Consider the following 22,680-nt stretch of genomic DNA (forward strand, 5'->3'; position numbering starts at 1 on the left):
TGCGGAAAAAAGAAAGGATTTCATTGCATAGGAAACATGTTTCTGTGTAACTTGAATCTAGAAGATAGAAACTAGAACAATTTTTTGAAACCCTAACTAAATATTGAGTTTTAATAGATATTATGAAGTACTGTATAAGTATTTTTAGTTTTTAGGCTACAGACATTAAAAAAAGCAAAAACACAGTTCTTATTTCCTTGAGCTCTTGATGTTTTTATATACAATATCAATGTAAGCCTTATAAAGATGACATGTGTCATACTACGATGTAATAATGAGTGTGTTTCTTCTGTTAACTCATCAAATTCTTATATTTTGAATATCACTCTTAATATTAAATAAATACTAATCTGAAACACGTCTTACTCGACATACAATTTATAGAAAACAAAATAAAACAAAAATACTTTTTTACTATAAGTTTTTTCTTTCATACGGGAATGCGTCCGAAAGGTCGTGTTTTCATTAAATAAAAACATGCACGCCGGTGTCGCCACTCAGACCACCAGTCAGCCGGTAAGTAAATAAAATTATATTTTTGTTTGTTTTTTGTTTTACCTTTTGCACAAAATGCTTTACGGAGGGGTCACATTTCTTTGTTACACAGGAAAAAGCACGGATGTAATTTGATGCAGCTCCAGCTCCTCTTCCGGTCTCTTTTCCCACAGCCACCGGAGAAAAATGGTATGTAGCAGCGCTGGTAGACAGAAATCTCGTAACATCTGTTTAATGTGCCATGTATCTGACACAAACTGAAGCCACTTCTGTGTCGGATAAACACTGTAACCGGTTGGATGATGTATTTTTGAGATAAAGTTTGATTTTAGTAAAAAAATACTGTTGTTCCTGTCACATCCATCCAGCACTTGTTTGCTGTCGTTAGCCTTTAGCACAGTTGCACTGAATGGGCTAAATAGTGCTAGAAGAGGACAAAATATCGTAAGCTTGACTTTATCATCGATTGTGGATTTTTCCGGTAATCACAAAAATAAATGCATGGAAAATACATTTACGGTTGTTCGTTGGCAAAATGGCAACCGGTGTTTTTCGCCGATGTTAGCATAGCTAGCATCTTTTTCATGTGGTCCATTTCTTTTGGTAACGTGTACAAAATTAGTGTCGTCAGCCACTGCAGATTTTGTCTGAGGAAAGCACGCCGGCTTTCATTGGCCGTAAAGTAACTATCATTTGAGCATGTGTGGCAAGCTGAGGCCACGAGTTGCTGCAACCACTGTGATTAAGTGTTTGCTACCACCTGAAGTTCAGTCTTGTCAGTGATGTTTTTAAAACACAAATGTCTGAACAAATGACTGCCTGTGATTCCTCCTTTTTCACTGAGACAAGACTGGCCCCGGCCTGGTCTACAATCAGATCTCCTTGAGTTGTCCCTGATCTCACATGTTTGTCTTGCTTCTCAGACCAAGGGGACATCATCTTTCGGTAAGCGCCGGAACAAGACGCACACCCTGTGCCGTCGTTGTGGGTCCAAAGCCTACCACCTGCAGAAGTCTACCTGCGGCAAGTGTGGCTACCCTCAGAAGCGCAAGAGAAAGTGTAAGTAACCTTAACGCATGTAATAGAATACACTGTTTTTAAATGTGATATTGGCAAACTTTATGCTTGCTTCTTGTGTTAGTGTATTTTTTTTATTTTTTGAAATGGCAAAAACCAGCAGGTTGCTGTCTTCCAGCATATTTTAGTGTAACACCCCACTGGTTTGCACCCATGCCCTGTCAAAAAGGCTGGAACTTAACTCCTTATTATGAGCAGCACTGTCAGTATGCTGTTTAGCTCTTCATTGATGTGAAGTGCCATGCTCCCTTGATTTATGGTGCTGTTCATTTTCAGACAACTGGAGCGCTAAGGCCAAGAGGAGGAACACCACTGGCACAGGTCGTCTGAGACACATGAAGGTCGTCTACCGCAGATTCAGGTAAGATGTAAAAAGGAGCAGATCACAAAGTGTTTCAAGGTGTTCGGTGTGTTAATTTATCATGCTTCTCTCTGTCAAAATCTAACAGAGGTGCACACCTCGTTTCCTTTTTCCCCTTAACATGTTTTTGAAAATCGTCACACCGACAGGATTTTATTTTTGTAAAGCTTTGTTTGCTGAAACATCATTTAGGTGTGGATGAAAGGCCAAAACATAGAAAATGGTTTACAATGATACCTGTGTACATGTGAATGTAGCCTTTGTTTTGTTTGGCGGTTTTTATTTCCTTAAAGAATAATAGGTTACAACTGAGGTTACAAGATTTTTTTTTCATGCACTAAATAAATTAAATTGCCTTTTCGTCTTATATTAAATTATTGTTAATTACTTGTACCTGAGGGATACAGGTTAAAATTTCCCTTTAGCTTGAAAATGTCGTTTAAAAAAAACTTCCCATGGTGCTGAATGGGTAAACATAAGTTCCACTTCAAGCAAACTTTACTTCAGTTCTTCACTTTCTGAGTCTTAAATTGGTTTTTAGCCTTAGCATCAGTATTACAAAGTTGTCTTGATGACAGGACTCTTAAACGTGTAATGAATTTAAACACCTCAATGAAAATGTTTGCAGGAAATCACAATTTGTTAAACACAAGTAAACCTGGAGTAAATTCACTTGATTTACTAGCTTGATCTATAAACCTTGGATATGTTGACAAGTTGTGTTGATGTGTTTCCAACAGGAAATATAAGCAGGATTTCTGTATCTTCTATCAGCTCGATAAAACCAAATAATTTTCCCACTTTGACAAAAAAAATTGACATAAAAAGATTAATAGTTTATATAAAGATGTCTTATAAGACCATAATATTTGCCTTTTGACTTTAAGGGATGGTAAAATTTGTTTGCACAAGCAAATATTTGTATCAACAATTCAAGCAAGTGTTTACAAAATCTAAGAAAACTCTCAATACTGAACTTGTTTGGCAGTTGTAGTTAGCATACCACTCTTTTTTTTTTTCTTTTTTTTTTTCTTCCCTTTTTTTTTATTGGTAGACTTTAAACAGAGTGTTAGGCTTGCAGTGTGCAGCTGGGGTTTTTCTTCCCTCTCCCACTTACTCGTCTTGCAGCAGAAAACTGAGCATAAAGAAGTTGCCAAACATTTAGTATTCACACTTCCTATTAAACAGTTTGAACATAGAGTAACGGGGTTGTGTCCTGCTGCAAATCAGGGTTGTCTTGTCATATTTAGCCCACATAGTTTTACTGTCTCACAGACTGGGTGTATGAAAATGAGGTTTGTCTTCCTCAATGCTGCTCACCAATGATGGTGAAAAAAAAAAATGTCTGAACAAATGAACTTAATATGACATCACTCTTTTCTCTGAGGTGAGTGGCATTTCAAGACAAGTCATATAGAAGGAAATTTTGTCGGTCTTACTACTTCTTGAGAGTAAGTGGGTGGTTAAAACTCGTACGTTTTGATATTTATGTTATCATTTACAAAACATTCAAGCTGCACAGTGAGCAGTTATCCTATTTCAGCTTATGTAAACCAAGTCGATCTATATAGGGGTTTTACTTATTGAATTATTTTTTTAATCTGATGTTAACATATCAGCTGATTTTCCAGACACATGAAGCACAGGAACATTTTCCTAAGATTTGTTGTGTGTAGTAAGTAGCTTTTTGTTGTTTGTGGCATGTTGTCAAAAAGGAAGTTTTAGGGTGCCCCCTGGTGGACAAAGCATGTGTAAGGTTAAACCGTGTTTCTCCCATCTCTTCTTTAAGTGGGGGGGGGGGGATAATTGACCAGCTGTTAATAATATTAAAACAGAGATTGGAAAATGGCTAATAGCGGCTCTTGTTATAACCCCTTTGATAAGATTTATATCAGGCATAAATTATATAACCATTTAATGTAAGAATATGAAAGCTGTACTTAATGGCTCCAATTATGCATTTTCATTTTTGTATTAGTTTATGTAATGATGCTAATAACTTGCTTTTACTCCAATCTGGCAACACAACCTTGGCAGCAGCTGTTGAGTTTCCACTGTCTCAGGCAGAATGCCTGTTTAGCTGCAATTCAGTTAAATCACCTTCACTGGCTCATTAACGCTGGCAGTTACTGCATAGTTTCACAGTTCTAGCTGTTAGAAAATATTCAGTGTAAATAAATAAGGGATGGCGATGTGTGTGTGTGTTGGTGGCATAATGGGTGAAAGCTGCGTGCAAGCCTCACAACAGTTCAAACGTGGCCAAAATTTACAAAACACAGTAGATCTGAGGGCAAACTATCTTTAATCTCCTCTCCGCTGCTTCTGATAACATGAATAATTTACCTGAGCCCAGTCCAGCTAGCAGGCATCGAGTCTGTGTTAAATTGGGACAAATCAGGGAACCCAGTAAATATTTTTAGTAGTTGCGTGGGTGTTTTCTCCTGTCGTGATGATCTTAAGCTTTTACATGTGGTACAGCGGTGACCCTCCAGAAGTGAAGCATCTAAAATGTCTGACTCATTTGGACCTGACATTTGGTGGTCTCCTCCCTCCTGAGCGCTCGGTCTTTCAGTGTTTGAGGTAGAGAGAAGTATTATGTGCTGCCTGTAGGGGAGGACCACGTCAGTACCAACATTGTGTGTAGTTTGTGTATGAAAATGGTTTACTTCCGTTGACTCAGGGATGTGTTTTCCAGAATGACGTTTTTGGTGAAATAAACATTTGCATTCTTAACGTCACAAACTTCCTCCAGTCTCAGTTGTGCCAAGGTGCCCTGCATTTTCTATTCATTCTTCATATAAAACAAGTTAAAATCATTATTTATATTAAGATTTAATCATCAGCATTCAAGCAGGTTAGTTGGGAATAATATTTGGATCGATGTAGTGGTTTTAGCGTTTTTGTAGAATAACAAACAACGTGACTTGGACTTCTTTAGCATGATTACCTCTTAGTAAGACTAGTCTAATATGTCAACAGCATAATCAGTTTTGTTTTGGTTTTTCAGGAATGGTTTCCGGGAAGGCACCACCCCCAAGCCCAGACGCGCTGCAGTGGCCGCCTCAAGCTCATCCTAAAAGACACATTTTTGGTTAAATAAATGTGATGATAAACAGGAGTTGCAGGCTCGTTTTGTGGTCCTTGTTGTCTACCCATCCATCAGTGGCCATAAACAGTGTTGTTGTAAACAGATTTATATACACACACACACTGACTTTGTTTCTTCTTGATTACATTGTATACATCTCCAGTGTAAAGGGGGGGGGAATCAGGAGTTTGTGAAAAGTGGAAACGAACTTGGAATAAAAGGTTTTCAGTCACATGAGCTGGTGTCTTAATGTTGGAGGTTTTCTTACAAGACCAGCCTTATAAGAGCTAATGTCTGGTTTATGGAAATACTGGGTTAAAATATAACAGTCTCATGAAAGAACACCTATGATACTGTGAAATGGTTTTAAATAAGGACAGGGGTTGTAGACATACAGACTTACAGAAGTGGAAGTACAGTTTTGTTTTTTACAACATTGTGGTTGGAAGCACTGATTAAATTAAATTCAGTGAAAGTAAAAAAAACATAATTCATATTAACAGGATTACACAACTCCATGGAGTGCAAACTTGATTATAGTTTACGTTGAAATAATTCTATGCAGCTTGAATGTGTTTAACACAAGCAGCGAAAAACTAGCGCTAGTTGCTATCGTTTATGCCGGGTGCCCTTCCCTCTACATCCAAACAGGAAAATAAGTATAGTTGGGTTCACGTGAGAGGTGTAGGAACCCTAAAGTTGGCTGTGGTGGTGAAAGTGGGGATAAAAAATGTCGGATTTCTGTTTTGAGCACAAGTAGATTTTGTGCTGATGTTGCTCTAAAGCGAACTGCCCTGTGGCTTTAGCATAGCCTGCAGTAAACTACGCAGTATTTCATGCAGCCTTTGAATAATCCGAAGTTGATAAAGCTCAGTTTGTTTTGTGGGAAGTTCGGGGGGTGTAATTTCCAGGGGGGGTTATGGACCCCCCCCCCCCCCCCCCCCCCAAATAATCAGACCCAACCAATATAACACCCCCCAATAAAATTATGAACTATCTTGCATAAATAGGCTGTTGATGTTCTTTACTCATTTCAGTTATTACCAGCAAAATAGTTGCATGTTTAATCATGTGGGAATTTACCCAGATTTATTTATTTAGACAGAGATCTTGATCCCACCAATGTTAGGCACAAAGTTACGCCGATGGGTCTATCAAACATCACTGAGCAGTCCTTACCTTTTAACAATAATCTCTCTTCTTCATCTCTTGTCTCTTAAATCTTACAAAGAACAATATCTGGCTAAATCAGTTTAGTAGGAAGCAAAATCACTCAAACCATAAGACACTACAAAACACTTTAGCATCTTATTCCAGGTAAAATATTTTTAAGCATATTGTTCTAACAGTTTGTAAAGTTAAGTTATCTGCTTGAAATATCTAACATTAAGCTTCACAAGAAAATATTTTTTATTTGCTCACACACAATGCTATGATAGACTGAAAGGCTGTGTGAAACAGAAAAATGGAGACAGACTCTTGGCCAGTCATGTAGTCAGAAGCCCCGAAACACACACACTAACAGGGAAGAGAGAAATCATAAAGGGGTAACAATAATCTGGAGGTTGTGTAATCCTCATCGTCCCATTTTCTTGTGGGAAACACAAATCTGTTTGTATGTGTAGGAAAAATGTTGGTGAGAAAAAGTTGTGCTTATAAAAGTGTTGTGAAAGAAAAGAGACCAACTCCAGTGACGTGAAGACCCTACAATAACACAGAGAAACCCCAACAAGCAAATGACCCCTATTTTAACAAGTACTTAGTGACAGTAGGAAGGAAAAACTCCCTTTTAACAGGAAGAAACCAGGCTCAGGGAGGGTTGGCCGTCTGCTGCGACCAGTTGGGGGTGAGGAGAAGAAGACGGGACAAAAGACGTGCTTTGGAAGAGTGCCAGAGATTAATAGAAGAAAAAGAAAATAGCATTCCTGTGGAAAAGCTAAAGCTAATAGTATCCTAGCATGATTCAGCGTAACAATACTAGCCTGCAGTGTTTTCATTGACATGAATTCAGTTGAGGGCTGAACTGTTTCCAAGCCGCAGCTGGTCTGAACATCTGTACACACAGGAGAGTCAGTGAGGCGAAGTTGTTTATTGGATACAACATTGCTTAAATATCAATTAGTCTGCCCACTGATTGCTTTCGGACAGAACTGATCTAGATACTAGAGTTAGTATTCGGTGGTCCCAGAGCTGGCCTTTTTTCAAGCTACCCAAAGTCGCTAACAGCACCCATGCCTGCATAGTATAAGTGCAGCTGGAAGGCGAATAGCAATTAGTTGCTGTGTAACATCCTCAATGACAAAACAAGTCTAAATATTTAAATAATATAAATAATGCAGAAATTTCTCAGAGGAAAGTCTGTTTACAAATGAGTCAAAATACAGAGTTGGAAATTCCCCAAGAGGCATCGCAGTGGAGAAAACAAGCGGTAGGAAGTATGTGGTGATTTCTCAACAGAGGTTTCCTTGAGACATGAAATTACCAACAATCTGAATATGGTGATTACCAGATAGAGATGATGGATGTTCAAAGTATTCCTGTTACCAGTAAATCCAAACATTTTCTAAGAAGTTGGAAAGCTTCTTAGAAAAACTTTGCAGATACAACACCAGAGCCTCGGGAGCTGCTTTCAGCACTGTTCCCAATTGCCTGTGCTTATGCATGCGTATGCTGACAAATGTAATCTACCGGGCAGTCTGTCAAGTTGATTTACAGCCTCTTTGTGTGTAGGGGTAGGATGGCTTCAATCACAGATAAGCCTCGAAGGCTTTTGCAGCAGCTGTAATTCCCAACATTCTTCCTGATGCTGTGGCAGAGTTTCTCCTTTGCACTGGCAAAATAATCCTCCACCTCTGTGAAAACTGTGTTGTCCTTTCATATTTTTAACTTGTAAATCTGCCGCATGGCCAATGCACAGTCACTCACTGACTTAGCATATATCAGACAACCTAATTCAAAAATGATGCATGAACGAGTCACTTTAAACTGACAGTAAAATGCTTTTCTTTCTTTTTAAATACAGTTGAATGCTGTGAATGCTGCAGCACTGCAAAGACTCATGGGAATGTAAATGTCTAAAAGGATTCGCTTACAAGTGCTATTATTAAGACTTTGTAGGGCATGTGTGAAGTGGTTTAAAGTGCTCGCGTGGACAGGAGAAGAGTTAAGGTTTAATAAACAATGGACCTCCATGTTTCTAGTTATTAATGTTCTCCAGCCAGTTGTTTTAGAGCAGACAAATGTTGAATCAGGGAACTGAGACGATTCTTATTTCTGTCATATTCTGACACAGACAAACACACAAAATACATAAAAGTTATAAATTGATTGATATGTCACATTGAGTGGCATAAGTATTTGATCCCCAAGCAAAACATGACTTAGTATTTGGTGGAGAAACCCTTGAGAAACTTTATAAACAGTTTAGGGTTCTTTCCTGCCACTTGGCAACCGCCTCGTGGCTCAGTCTATTGGCCCTTCAGTGTGATGAAGTCGACCTTAGCAGAAAAACACGCCAAACGTTTTCCACCTCCGTGCTTGACTTGTTCGAGTTGAGTTTGATTTTGGTTTCATCTGACCACAGCACTTTTTCCCAAGCTTGTTGTTGGCCTTACAGCCCATTCCAGTCTTGTGCAGATGTACAATCTTTGGTCTGGCCCATGGTGGTGAGAATAGAAGAAATTGATTTTGTGCAAAGGTGAGCTTTTAATACAATGAGCTGACAGGTATGTCTTTTATGTAATGTGTTGTTTTCTGGATTTTGGCTGAGATTCTGTCTTAATCTGACTTCCTGACTTCTTCTAATGGCGCCATCATGACTTCCTCTGAACTTTCATAAACTCCAGTGGCAGAGGTGACATTAAATCCTTGGCTTATCTCTCTGAGAGTTTATCCACGGCTGCTTTTCCCTCATCTCAAGCAAACATCCGAGGCAGGATGTAAAAAGCACCTGCCAAGAAACCACTCAGTTGGAAAAGTTTATTGTTCTTCTCAGTGCAGGGGAAGTGTCCTTATTAGTGTGCCATGTTAGTCCAGACTGAAATATCTCCACAACATTTTGTGTCTTTTTTATGGAAATGCAATGGGTGATGTTTTATTACGTTATACCCAGAAAAAAATGAACCAATATTAAAGACATTAAATTGAAACGATTACAGCGTCTAAAACTATTTAGCTCCATGATTTACAAGGCTTTACAATCTTAGAAGACCTTAAAACAGTTAACATGGCAATAGAAAGTTAGGCAGTATTTAGGAAGTAGGGCCACTGATCACCAGTAGTAGGCGGTAAAGAGCGGGGAAACCCGCACTTGGCTCCAAGTCACCGTCGCTCTTTCTCTCCCCTCTCCGGGGGCCATAAAGGCGCAGTGCAGCTTGGCTGTGCTCACACACAGGAGTAACCTGTTGGATAGCTGGTTTTGCTTCTCTTTCACGCTGACCCAACACCCGGATCGTCTCCATACTCCTGATCCCGTGTTTACCTGCAAAATCTGGATCCCTGCACCTTCCCACCCGTTGTATGAGTTGGTATGAAAAACTCCTGCTGGAATGAGAGGTAAGTAGAGATCGAGCCCTTTACGTAGAGGTGCTGCTCGGTGATTTGATGTTTCAGCTGCTGGACACGAAACTGACTGACTTTTAATCATGTGGGGAAGCCTCTGTCCTAGGATCAGCCTGTGCGCTTTTGTTGCTGCTGCGGGAGCCTGCGTGTCGGGGTGATGACGTTACCTCGAGCACAGGTAGGTAAAGAGGACTGGTGGGGTTTGATGCTCTGACTTATAGCATTACCTGTTATTTGGAACATTTGCTGCTTTAATAACTGCAAAGTCTGCAGCAAGAAACACACGCAGTCTGTGTTTTGACTAACACTGGTTGTTATCAGGGCTTTTTTCTGAGTGATGTGAGTGAAGCTGCCAGCAGCTACACATTCGTTTAACCCCGATAATAAAGACAGGCACTGGTACAGTAACATGACATCATCCGCTGGAAGACTAAGGAAAAGATTATTCGCGAGTAAGGAGGCCTGCTGTTGGAACTCCTTTTAATTTAAATTCAAGTGCAGGCTGAGTATTTCTTAATGTTTTTCTATATAAGGTAGGATTTCAACACTGAGCACGGGATCATTTGTCAAAGTGCTTGGATATACGTTTTGAAGACCCTTGAGGAGACCAGGCATTTCCTGCCTGGCCCATGTGGGCACTTTTTCCATCTCTCATGTCTTACACACGTAATGCAGCATGATCAGCTCTAACTTATTTCTCATGCCGACTCCACCTTTTGAGCACCGCCCTTTTCAGAATGACATTTTTTCAGGATGACATATTTACGCTCATTGTCTCCAACGGAAGACTCGCGCACAGAGATTTATGTCTAGTCACAGGAGAAAACTTTCTCCATAGACTAACTCACTCCTGGTGATTTATGTCTACATTGAATTTAATAGTGCTTTTTGGAAGGTCTATGCAAGATAAAAGATGTGTGTGAGAGATTTGAGAACGAGAGAGATTTGAACTTCTTCTGACCTCTCAGGCAGTGTGTATGCAGTTTACACAGCTGTCAGATGTAGTTACACATTTGTTAAGTGTGGAGGATCGAGGCCAGGAGGTGGCTTGGAGAGACATGAATCCACATGTGCACGAGGAAGTGTTCCATGCCGCACTGTTTTTACTCAGAAGAGCTTGGATGTGTTGTTTATCTTGCAGTTCCAATAAAATGCATAAATGAAACCCTGTACCAAGAACTGATCTAACGAGTTATGTAATTGTGGTTATCAGTGTATGGATCTTGGAGAGAAAGAATGCCTGGCCGGCCTTATCTGTCATCATAATGTAAATTAACAGGATTTACTCTCACCCGGAACTTGCATGCAGAAACTTGCGCGTCAGTAGTTTAGACGCCATCCCCCACCAACACCCACCTCCCCCACCAGCACCACCCACCTCCTCCTCACTCTGCTTCTCTGTGTGTGTCCGAGAACAAAGGTCTTTTCATGCGGATGGTTTTTCCCACACTGGTTTATTAAACTTGTAAAGAAGTGTACGATTATCTTTTATTTGAAACCTTGGATAACTAAGGGTCTTGCAAATGCGTGTAAAAAGAAGAATAATTTATATAGGGACTATATAACACAGGGAACTAAGAATGCGGAAATGAAATATAAAGTTTATAAAAATAAGTTGGTATTAATATTGAGGAAAGCCAAGAAAGACTATTATAATAAACTTTTTCAGGAAAACAAGAATAATATTGAGGGCATTTGGAATATTTTTAAAGAAGTATTGGGTAACAAGAACACACCCTCAGATCGGTGTATTTATTTTATTAAGAATAATCAAGTTGTCGATAATAAGACTGAAGTAGCAAACGAATTTAATTCCTTTTTTGTAAATGTTGGACCTACTTTAGCAAATTTAATTAGAAAAAATGACGACCCAGAATATGAAGTTTGGAAAGGAGAAAGTAGAGTGGTTAATTCTATATTCTTAGCTAATATTACCATAAAAGAAAAAGTAGCAATTGTAGAAAATTTTAGAAATAAAAAATCTACTGACTGTGATGGTATAGACATGGTTATAATTAAAAAGACTTTAGACTGTATAAGTATTCCTCTATGCTATATTTTTAATCTCTCGTTATAATCAGGAGTATTTCCTGATCGAATGAAAGTGGCAAAAGTGATACCCTTATATAAATCAGGAGATAAGCATAGTTTTAACAACTATAGGCCAGTGTCTCTTAATTTTGTCACAGTTTTCAAAAGTGCTTGAAAAACTTTTTGCGCAAGACTTGATAGTTTTATTGAAAAAACCAACTAATAAATGAAAATCAATTTGGATTTTGTAAAAATAGATCAACGGCATTAGCATTGTTGACTTTCATTGAAGATATTTCATCTGCAACCCATAATAATAAATACACAGTTGGGGTATTCGTTGATTTAAAAAAAGCTTTTGACACGTTACAACATTTTATTTTGATTTCTAAATTGTATAATTATGGTGTGAGAGGTGTGGCATTGACTTGGTTAAGGAGTTATTTAGAAAATATGTACATTATCTCGGCAATACCTCTGAAAGATTGAAGATTGTATGTGGTGTTCCTCAAGGTTCTATTTTAGGACCTAAACTTTTTAATTTATATATTAATGATATCTGTGAAGTATCAAAAAGGTTACATTTTATTTTATTTGCAGATGACACAAATTTTTATTGCTCTGGAGAGAATTTGAAAGATTTGGTTGAAATTATGACTTCTGAGATGTTAAGATTTAAAAAATGGTTTGATGTAAATAAATTATCTTTGAATCTGACAAAAACGAAATTCATGATATATGGCAATCGTGTAAAGGAGGAAGAAGTCATTATGTCCATTAATGCAGAATTGATTGAAAGAGTTACTGAATTTCGCTTTTTGGGTGTAATAGATGAAAATTTGACGTGGAAATCACATATTGAGTATATTAGAAAGAAGATGGTTAAAAACATTTATATTTTGGGAAATGTAAAAGATTTATTAGACCAAAAAACAATGCGCATTTTATATTTCTCATTGTTTTTCAATACTTTAGTTACTGTGTCGAAGTTTGGGGAAATACATATGAGAATACTATAAAACCTCTAAACTTATTACAGAAGAAAGTGATACGAATGATTCATAACGTTAAATATAGAGAACATACAAATAAATTATTTATAAAATCAAAATTATTAAAATTAGGAGATTTAGTGAAACTATAGACACTATTAATTATGTTTAAGGCTAAAAGTAATATTTTGCCTTCTAAGTTACAAAGAGTATTTTTAACGTGTTCGGGGGGAGAAGATAGCAGAAGGAAATTTTATTTTAAGCATCAGCTAGCTAGGACTACACAAAGATTAATGAGTCCAACGGTTAGGGGTATACAACTGTGGAACTCTCTTCATTATAATTTAAAGAGTTGTATAAATTTACATTGTTTTAAAAAGTGTTACATGTCTAAAACGATAACTCAATATGAAGAATGTGAATGAAATTGGAGTAAAAGGATCCATTATTTTTTGTTTCATTTATTTTATTTACTTATCTTTTCTCCTTGTTACTATGTGGAGTGGTATATTCTGATTGTAAATTTGTTGTTTGGTTTGAGTTAGGACTGGAAATAAGTGTTAATGTTAGTTTGTTCCTTGACTTTTGGTGCCCACTTGCAATATAAGTTGGATTGTAGATAGGGGGCAGGGTTTAATAAGAATATATTCTTCTGCCTGCTCCTTTTCACACATGGTTGCAGTGCTTTACTGACAGAAAGTGTAGTTGGTTTGTTTGAAAGAACTAACTGTGGAAACTGTTGACCAAGTGTGAAATAAATAAATAAATGAAAATGAAAATTATCTGTTATCATAGGAATCCTTTCTAATGGAGCACATTATGCACTCTTTGGGTAGATGGGAAGAAACCAAAGGAAAAGCCGCTGCTGGCTGTTAAAAACGATGCAGGTTTAACAAACTTGTACACGGGCTTCACATTTAACACCCTCCATTCATCTCATATATAAGTCTATGAGTTGTATGATTGGTTGATTAAGAATTGATTTCTGATTGCAAGGGGACAAGCAATAAGTACTTTAAATGTTAAAAGTAATGTTAAATCAAAACAGAATCTTGTGTATAAAAAGCAGCTGGTTGTGGTGGCTCTGGCCAAACTGAGTGTCAGCCGTGAAACAGAAAGCTCTGAAACTGAGTTCTTCCCAGGAAATTCACGCAAGGGGTCACTAGAGGCTGTAATCCAGACTATGTGTGGAAAATAGTTTACCATCAAACTGCATGTGCCAGCTTCATTTTACTACAAAGGAGTTTAATAAGAACAGCTAAGCATCCATGGTACAATCAACTGTCCATGTACACACACCTGCCAGGGAAGAACAGAACAGAACAACTCAGCTGTCTATTAGCCAAAGTACGAATGAGCATATTTCCCAAAGGTCAAACTTGCATGTTAAAGAAGTACAAGAATCACTTTGAGAGCACAAACCTCCACCAGGGCAGCTGACTCTCTATTTACTTTTAATTTCATTCATTCTGATTTCTTTGTTCTTTTTTAACATATGGTTACTAACATATGTTAGTAGGTAATGGATAATAGATAATGATTTATAAATAACTGGACATGAGAAACTTGTATATTTCTGAGTGAAAAGACAGCTCATTCTCCTTCTCTTGAACTTTCTTTAAATATCTAAATGTAAAAGTGAGATCTGAGGTCAAATGTGACAAAATGTTTGAATAAAAACTGTAATAATCCTCATATACATCATTCCCAACGCGTTGCCTATATGTGGTCAATATAAACAATGGCAGTAAGAAATTGTTAACATGAGCGCGCTCTACACATTTACAAAGTTTTATCAGAACTCATTTAAGACTTCTTTTATCCAAAACTCAAAACGCTACCAAAAGCATAACCTCCTCGGCGGAGGTAACAGTGTAACGCTTTATGTTATCGAGTAAAATGTGCAATAGTACTCCAACAATAAACTTGGTACCCAGTTATGTGGGTCTTCTCCAGAATGCTTTCCTGAGCAACGATTAGTGCTGTATAGAGCAAATTTCCAAGACTGTCACATTTATGTTGATGTGACACCTGGTGCCTTTTTTCTCACATTGTGTCAGTGATTAATACAAAATTCCTGTAAAGAACAAAAGTTGCGCTTGGAGCAAGAACTTGTTCACCTTGCCTAATCTGCAGAGGTATTTTTTAAATAAAAGCATGTTTCCAGTAGTGCAGTCTAAGATTCCATCTGTCTCTGATTTCATGTCTGGCTCTAAGGCTTTCTTTTATTCTTTTCCTTTTCTTTGCGTGGGCATTTTCAAATAGCGGTCTGAACTTGCTCGAAGGCAGATGGTTTTGCATGGAATACCACAGGAAGTGCCGGTGCCGCTTCAATATTTGATCTCTCTTTCAGTTTATTTCCATGCCACCGCTTCATATATAATCGGCCTACCTGACGTTCAAGTATTTCCAAATGATCTTCACATGAGTTTTCTTTTCTCTTTATTTTCCACAGTCAATCCATGCTGTTCCTTCCCCTGTCAGCACTGGGGTGTGTGCGTCCGGTATGGTCAGGACAAGTATGAGTGTGACTGTACTCGTACCGGCTACTACGGAGAAAACTGCACAGTCCGTAAGTCCGTTTTCCTCTGTGAGAGTGGTGCTCATATCCTCTTTTATTGCTGTACCTTTTAGGAATTTCAACTATTTAACTTAACATAAAACCAAAGGGTTTTGAAAAAAAAAATGGTTTAATTTCATAGCCCCAGGCTGTCAGCGTTAAAACGTCTGTCTAGACAAGTATTTGGGAAAATTGAAGGAGCGTGGGGAAGTGCCAAGAAGAGAGCAGCTGGATTAACAAAGAACCCTCACATGCTGTAGTTCCCAGTCATTTGTTATGTATTTGGCAGACATTCGCACACTGAGTGTAATAACAGTTAATCACTGCTTTGATTGTACATGGAAAGAAAAAGACAATAGGAGCAGGAGTAGGAAAGAAAAGGAAGGAAAGGAGTATTGGACAGGAAAAGGAGTTACATGTAGACCAATGTTTTCACTTGTTGTGTAACGCAGAATAGACACACATATTGCTCATGTAGCTCCAAAGAAAATATTATGACATCTTTATGGAGCTACCAGCCAAGTGAAAGGAACAGTTTCACATTTTTGGGAATTACACTCTTTCTTTTTTCAGGGTTTTTTGTAACAAGTAGGAATATATAGGAATATGATACACCAATACTTATTTGTCCTGTTAATAATACACTTTTGATAAAATCAGAAGCCTGTGGTATGACACAAAAACTTGTATTGTCCTGCTTTCTCCAGCTCGTGTTAAGCCTTTTTCACAATGTGTTCAGTTTGTTATCGTTTAAAGGTAAATGGACTGTACTATACTCTACCACACATTCACACTCTGATGGATGCATCGGAAAACAACTTGGGGTTAGTATCCTGCCCAACAATATTTGGCAGACTGGAGCAGCCGGAGATCGAACCTTCAACCTTCAGATTAGCCATTTGTATGTGAAGTCCCATTCTGAAGCCTTGAGATGAGCATTTTACTCATCATATGTCATATAATTATTCTTAGGCTTGGGTTAACCTGATAGAGTAGCAAAAACGAGCCAAACCCCAGTAATTTGTGCTGCTTCTGTACTTTAATGCTACCGCAACCCTACTTTGGTGCATAGTGTGGATTTGATTACATCTACAAATCCGTAGTGGATGTAATCAAAATCAAAGTCATTAACCCTAGATTTTTGGTGGAGTAGCCCTAAAACCACATAATAAGATTCTCATGTTGATGTTTTGGTTTAAACATAAGCACATTTTTAAGGTGTTACAGCAAAACCAGCTGACGCAGTAAACTTGGAGTTTTTGGGGCCCCGAGGGAGGCCGATAATGAGACAGAACTGCCATTATATTTCACGTCATTCAGTAATCCACCGACTCCAGAGGTGTGGGTGGCAATTCAGAAGTCTTGATCCTGGTTTTAAAAGCAAGACCATGCCTGCCAAGTGTTCTGCTCCATAATGACATAACGACTTTGTTATTTAGAGTAGATTTCCAGATCCCCAGTTGCCATGACTTCCAGTAATAACAAGACCGTGTCTCGTGATGTTCTGCCATTCCAGCCGAGCTTTGGACCCGAGTGCGTCAGTTTTTCAGGCCCAACCCAGGTGTGGTGCACTACATTCTCACCCACTTCCACTGGCTGTGGGACATCATCAACCACACTTTCCTGCGGGACGTCCTCATGCGGCTGGTGTTAACAGGTCCAGAGTCAGCAAACTTATTGTAGAGAAATTCATTCTGGATGTTTTTTACACGTTCTGTGTATCTAATACATCTGTTTTTTTGTACCAACAGTGAGGTCAAACTTAATTCCCAGCCCTCCAACCTTCAACTCCAAGTATGACTACCTCAGCTGGGAATCCTACTATAATCTGAGCTACTACACTCGACTTCTGCCTCCGGTGCCAAAGGACTGTCCCACACCTTTGGGGGTGAAAGGTTAGCTTCCAAGGAGCCACATTTTGTAATTAGGGGAGTGTGATAGAAATTGAATACCAAATCGACACCCAACAAGCGGACTGAAACATGACTCAACATGAATCAAACTTTGCTAGTCATGGTTTAGAATCCCTTGTTATTTTTGTTATACTGCCCCCAAGAGGCCAGTGTCTGCTATTGCTCATTTAAATGTGCTTTGTCAAATGATGGTTGATGATTCTGTTGATTAAGAGTATAAATTTAAACATCTGACAACAAATGCTGGCATCAAATGTAAGCTCACATAGTTCCAAATTTAAATCCACATTTTTATGCAAAGAGTGTAGTTTAAGGATTGCTTTTATCCATATCTTGACCTTGGACTGCGCAGAAGTGCAGTTTAACATGTCAGCTGTGTCAGAGCTTCAGTATTATGGCTTGAGTCAGGTGTATCTGTGTTTTCCCCCCCCGGTATGGTGCGTGATGCTGTGGTGTTTCTCTTCAGGCAAGGCTGGGCTACCTGACCCTGAGGTGTTGGTTGAGAGGCTTCTGAAGAGAAGGACGTTCCGACCCGATCCCCAGCGCACCAGCCTCATGTTCGCCTTCTTCGCGCAGCACTTCACCCACCAGTTCTTTAAGACCTTCAATCGCATGGGCCTCGGCTTCACTAAGGCTGTCGGCCACGGGGTCAGTCCATCCTGATCTTTGGTGTGCAGCACATTAGCTTTATTAAGGAGTTAGTGTTATATACATAGCATAAGAGCAGAGGGAAACTTCTAGTCTTGATTCTGTCTTTTTGTTAAATTTCAGCAGTATAATTTACATTATGAAGCTGGAGGTTGGTGGAAGTTGGAGGGTAACTCCAGATGAAGTAGCAGCGGCTTTTTACAATTACACCTCTGATGCTTTTTTTCGTTCTCTCCTGCAACTCAAACAGGTGGACGCAGGACACATTTATGGAGACAGCCTGGATCGTCAGCTAAACCTCAGGCTTCTCAAAGATGGAAAGCTGAAATATCAGGTAAAGTCATTTGCAGACTTATATCTGACTGCTTTATTAGGGACGCCTGTTCAACTGCCCCTTAAGTGATCTAATCAGCCAATCACATAGCTGCAATCACTGCTTGCAGACATCCGACATCGTGATAATCGACTTCAGCCTGCTTTCATTTCAGCCCGTTGTGTGGCAGGGCTCATCAGCAGATGTCAGAGAAGTGGAGTAGCTTGCATCCAATCAGTGGTGCTGCTCGATAAAAACCCTCCGAGCTCAATTGCACTGTACTGATTGTACTGATTACACACACCACGGTTAGCTGAAGTTCTCTCCTTGTTTCCCTCATTTAAGATAAATATGTTTTTAAGTGGAATTTGTGTGCATCTCCTTTTGTGTTCAACCCGGTTTGTAACAACATGTTGAACTGCTGAAGTTCAAAGAGAGCATCAGGGTGGGGGCAAAAGGTGGTGTAAGTCATTTTGAACGTGGCGTGGTTGTTTGTTTTGGATGCCTGCAGTTCGTGTGGGCTCACCAAAATTGAGTAATAGAAGAGTGCTCAATTTCAGAGCAAGGCTTTGTGAAAACATGGACAGATCCTGGCTTGTATCGACGGCTGCTGCTGGTGTGAGGGATATTTTTCTTGGCAAACTTTGGGCCACTTAGAACCAACTGAGCATCATTTCAACACCACAGCCTACCTGAGTATTGTTGCTGTGTATGTTCATCCCTTTATCACCTCAGTGTACCCATCTTCTGTTGGTTCTATTGGTCCAACCTGGTACTAGCAGGGTGTAGTTAATGAAGCAGCCAGTGAGTGTACATGTTGATTTAGAAGCGCAACTGTCAGTTCTGCAGTTCTTTTTAAAATGAAATACTTGATCTTCATTAACATTGTGAATTACAGATGACAGTGACTTGTATCATCATTCTTTCTTTTTCTGTCCGGTCAGTTAATTGATGGAGAGATGTACCCTCCCAGTGTCGCTGATGCATCTGTTAGAATGAGCTACCCTCCCGGAGTCCCCGCTGAGGCTCAGATGGCTATCGGTCAGGAAGTCTATGGACTTCTCCCTGGTTTGGGAATGTACGCCACGCTGTGGCTGAGGGAGCACAACCGAGTCTGTGATATATTGAAAGCGGAGCATCCCACCTGGGACGATGAGCAGCTTTTCCAGACCACACGGCTCATTATTATCGGTGAGTTAGACACAGTTCAAAAGGAACAGTGAGCCTGGCATTGCAGACTTCAAGTGTTTAGTGCAAGTGGCTAGGACATGTGACAGTTCACTGCTTTTTCTAATAACAAGTTAACTAGTTTAAATAAAATTTAGCAAAACATGTTGGATTTTATACTAAATTTGGTTTAAAAATGACTTCTTTTTTTTTTCTTTTTTGAAAGTTTGAGCCAGACTTGCTCCTTACCAGCATCTGCGAGGTGTAGTGGTTAATACGTTTGCCTTACACAGGAAAGAGCCTCAGTTTGATGTCGGGAACAGACTCAAACCCAGCCTCAAGTGGGTCATAAGATGGTGTACTTCTAGTACTGGTCTCAAGTCAAGATAAATGTGAAGGTTGCATCAGGAATAACATCTGGCATAAAATCTGTGCCTAATTGAAAAACATCTGCTGTGGTGATCATTTGGGGAAATAACAAGCAGTCTTTTGCCTTAAGCAACCACTGAATTCCGCACAGGTGTAGCCAGAGCCTGTTCTTTACACTAAACTATTGCATTTAATTATGTATTGTTTTTTTGGTAAACTTTGTTTGTTTAACTTGAGGTCGAGCCACTGTCTGCTTGGTGCATTTTTCTTTAATCCCTTTGCTTCTCGAAGGCGAGACCATACGAATCGTGATAGAAGATTACGTGCAGCACCTCAGCGGATACCTGCTTCAACTCAAGTTCGATCCCACCCTGCTGTTCGGCTCTCCCTTCCAGTACGGCAACCGTATCGCTCTGGAGTTCAGCCAGCTCTACCACTGGCACCCTTTGATGCCCGACAGCTTCTTAATAAATGGGGACGAGCTGTCATACGAACAGTTTCTCTTCAACACGTCTGTTCTGACGCACTACGGTGTGGAGGCCCTCGTGGATTCCTTCTCCAGGCAAATTGTTGGGCAGGTAGCAAACGGCACATGTTGTGTAATTGTAACACACAGTTATGGTGCATTTTTACAAGTTAGAGTTGTTTGGACGTCTGTGTTTTATAACTCGCTTTGTAACCATCAGCAACTGAAGTGTTGCACAATTCAGTGATCCATGTTTAAGGATTTCTGGCAGTCACACAAAGTTTTCCTGTTTTGCTTTATCATACTCTGCGAGTGATCGCACGCTGACAGCTTGTTTTCGTACTGATAAGCTGAGGCTTGTGCAGACTTCTGCAGTAAGCCACTTTGTACCTAACTTCTCACAGGATGTCTTTTGACTGAGGTCACTCCATATTGGTTACTTACTTCTCCCACCGTTGACCCACAGATTGGCGGTGGGCACAACATCAATGCGATGGTCACCAAAGTAGCCGTTGGGACCATCAAGGAGTCCCGTGAACTTCGCCTCCAGTCTTTCAACCAGTACAGGAAGCGCTTTAACCTCACGCCATACACGTCATTCAGGGAATTCACCGGTAAGGCAAATGATTCTGTGTCTAGCTCACATGGCACAAATTTTAGAAGTCCACGCAAACAGCTGGACGGACACTCCTGGAATTAATGGCATCTGCTCTCTTTTTGGAGCAATTTTTAAAGCACTGGTTTTGTCAAAGTTATTTTCTTCCCACTGCTGTCCTCTGAAGGGTAGCGAGGGGATGCATTTGCATCAGAATCTCTATTTACATGTCACGAACTCCACTGAGTGTCCACCTTAAACAGTCATGTGCCGATTTACATCATGCAGCTCCCTGACATAGAGAGATTTTCAAAGAGCTTACAACTCCAGTGACTCCGTGATGAAGATGGAGAAAGACTGTGATAGTTCATAAAGCCTGAAAATCCACGAAAGAGGTGTTTTAAGCCATAGTCAGTGAATTCAGTAGCTGCTGATTGGACCCCTTGAAGAAGCAGCAGTAGGCCTACAAAATAAAATCAAAGCCGGGGGAAGGCTTCATCACCTGGTCATGAAATTTCACAGCAGTGTGTCTCACTCTATTGGAGGAGCTCTGTAGAAAACCTCCCTGTCAAAACTAATGTGCTGAACTGATCTGCCAGCCTTACAGCAGTATTGGTTTAAAACCTGCAAATATTATCTGTAAAAATCTGTACTGTAATGATGTCGATGACCTGCTTCATAAACATCCTATTTGACATATTTGGTCACTTTTTGCAGATAATGAGGAGATAGCACGAGACCTCGAAGAGCTCTACGATGACATTGACGCACTGGAATTTTACCCCGGCTTGTTGTTGGAGAAAACACGAGCGGGGGCCATATTTGGAGAAAGCATGGTGGAGATGGGTGCCCCCTTCTCCCTTAAAGGCCTCCTGGGAAACCCTATATGCTCTCCGGAATACTGGAAGCCCAGCACCTTTGGAGGAAAGGTGGGCTTTGAAATAGTAAACTCTGCCACACTCAAGAAGCTGGTGTGTCAAAACACCAGAACGTGTCCTTACGTGTCATTTAGAGTACCAGCAGAAGAGAAGCAAGAACACGGGCGAGAAGGTGACAGAGCGCTGACTGATGAGCTATAACCTTTGCAGACATCAGAAGGTTGTTTTGTTTTTGTAAGATCATTATATGAAGGTAAAAGAGGCGGCTGCTAAATAAAACAATTTTAAAAAATTAGTGTTACAGATGTTTGCTTGGAAAACATCAGTAATGCTTGCTTGAACATCACTGGAGAGTCACACAGGAATCAAGAGCTCAGAATGAAATCAAATATGCCTTTTCCTTTATTTTGCTCACTGTCTCATACACTTGAACACAAATACATGAGGAATAAACATGTTTTTTTGTCAATAAAACTTGTGTCCGAAGACTGAAATGATCACAATACCTGTTCGCACTGTCCATCAGTAAACGTTTGTACTGTCTGCAGAATTATTTTGAAAGATCTCATTGCAGCTCAGCATAAAGACTGAAATAAAACTGCCCATTCATTCAAACGTACTCAGGCTTCAACATTATTTACGACCCAATGATCATTATCTCTCATGACTGTTTGTACCCCACCCACATTACTCACCCACTGCATCTCATAAAACCAGTGTATTCTTTGGCTTAAAGTTAAACACCAATGATAGCTGATGAGAGAGACCTGCCCAGTGCTATGTAACTGCAAGTTTTCTTTTTTTCTTTCTTTCTTTTCTTTTTTTTTAATAACCAGGGTGCACAGCGTGGTTTAAAATACACATATAACTAAATTGCCCTTGCTTCATAGTTTAAAACATGTGTTCTTGCTACATGCACTTCTGCATACATACATATGGGATTATATATGTCCGGAAAAACCACATATACAGTCTGTATGTACCTGCTATTAGTCTTTTCAGATGATTTGCATTGTGTAATCGTTTATATAAACATGGGAATGCAAACCCGTATCTTTTCACTGATTTCAGACAGCTTTTGTGAAAAATATTTAAAAGGAAGAAGGAATGATAAAGTCAAAATATTTAGCTTGGCACTGATTGTAGAAGCCATAGCAGCACTCTTTA

At 39.5% G+C, this 22,680-nt stretch overlaps 2 protein-coding genes and 2 non-coding genes across 4 annotated transcripts; all 4 read left to right on the plus strand.

Annotated features, from left to right (window-relative positions):
- The first annotated feature begins 607 nt into the window (after positions 1-607).
- Positions 608-5,258, plus strand: rpl37 (ribosomal protein L37). The gene is made up of 4 exons (XM_085279958.1): positions 608-684; positions 1,419-1,554; positions 1,849-1,933; positions 4,941-5,258. Exons 1-4 carry the CDS (start codon positions 682-684, stop codon positions 5,008-5,010), a joined length of 294 nt encoding a protein of 97 aa, XP_085136084.1. The 5' UTR covers positions 608-681; the 3' UTR covers positions 5,011-5,258.
- On the plus strand, positions 1,266-1,346 carry LOC146571035 (small nucleolar RNA SNORD72). Its single transcript, XR_014893491.1, has one exon. It is a non-coding gene; the product is annotated as a small nucleolar RNA SNORD72 (small nucleolar RNA).
- Positions 3,247-3,327, plus strand: LOC146571036 (small nucleolar RNA SNORD72). The gene has a single exon (XR_014893490.1). It is a non-coding gene; the product is annotated as a small nucleolar RNA SNORD72 (small nucleolar RNA).
- Positions 5,259-9,350: 4,092 nt separating the features above from the next.
- On the plus strand, positions 9,351-22,524 carry LOC146571037 (prostaglandin G/H synthase 1-like). The gene is made up of 11 exons (XM_085279959.1): positions 9,351-9,575; positions 9,676-9,759; positions 15,060-15,176; positions 16,681-16,821; positions 16,916-17,059; positions 17,544-17,725; positions 17,976-18,059; positions 18,983-19,229; positions 19,866-20,152; positions 20,507-20,654; positions 21,353-22,524. The coding sequence occupies exons 1-11, from the start codon at positions 9,569-9,571 to the stop codon at positions 21,712-21,714; spliced, it is 1,803 nt and encodes a 600-aa protein (XP_085136085.1). The 5' UTR covers positions 9,351-9,568; the 3' UTR covers positions 21,715-22,524.
- Positions 22,525-22,680: the final 156 nt, after the last annotated feature.

The sequence above is a fragment of the Mchenga conophoros genome, linkage group LG7, assembly GCF_057382185.1.
Source record: "Mchenga conophoros isolate Kocher_MC1m ecotype Shallow Benthic linkage group LG7, M_conophoros_male_GT1.1, whole genome shotgun sequence".
Classification (NCBI taxonomy): Eukaryota; Metazoa; Chordata; class Actinopteri; order Cichliformes; family Cichlidae; genus Mchenga; species Mchenga conophoros.

Coding starts and splice junctions, on each gene's coding strand:
- LOC146571037 (XM_085279959.1), top strand. Junction 17,060..17,543: donor CACACCTTTGGGGGTGAAAG/GTTAGCTTCCAA, acceptor GTTTCTCTTCAG/GCAAGGCTGGGCTACCTGAC. Junction 20,153..20,506: donor CCAGGCAAATTGTTGGGCAG/GTAGCAAACGGC, acceptor GTTGACCCACAG/ATTGGCGGTGGGCACAACAT.
- rpl37 (XM_085279958.1), top strand. Junction 1,555..1,848: donor TCAGAAGCGCAAGAGAAAGT/GTAAGTAACCTT, acceptor GTTCATTTTCAG/ACAACTGGAGCGCTAAGGCC. Junction 1,934..4,940: donor GTCGTCTACCGCAGATTCAG/GTAAGATGTAAA, acceptor TTGGTTTTTCAG/GAATGGTTTCCGGGAAGGCA.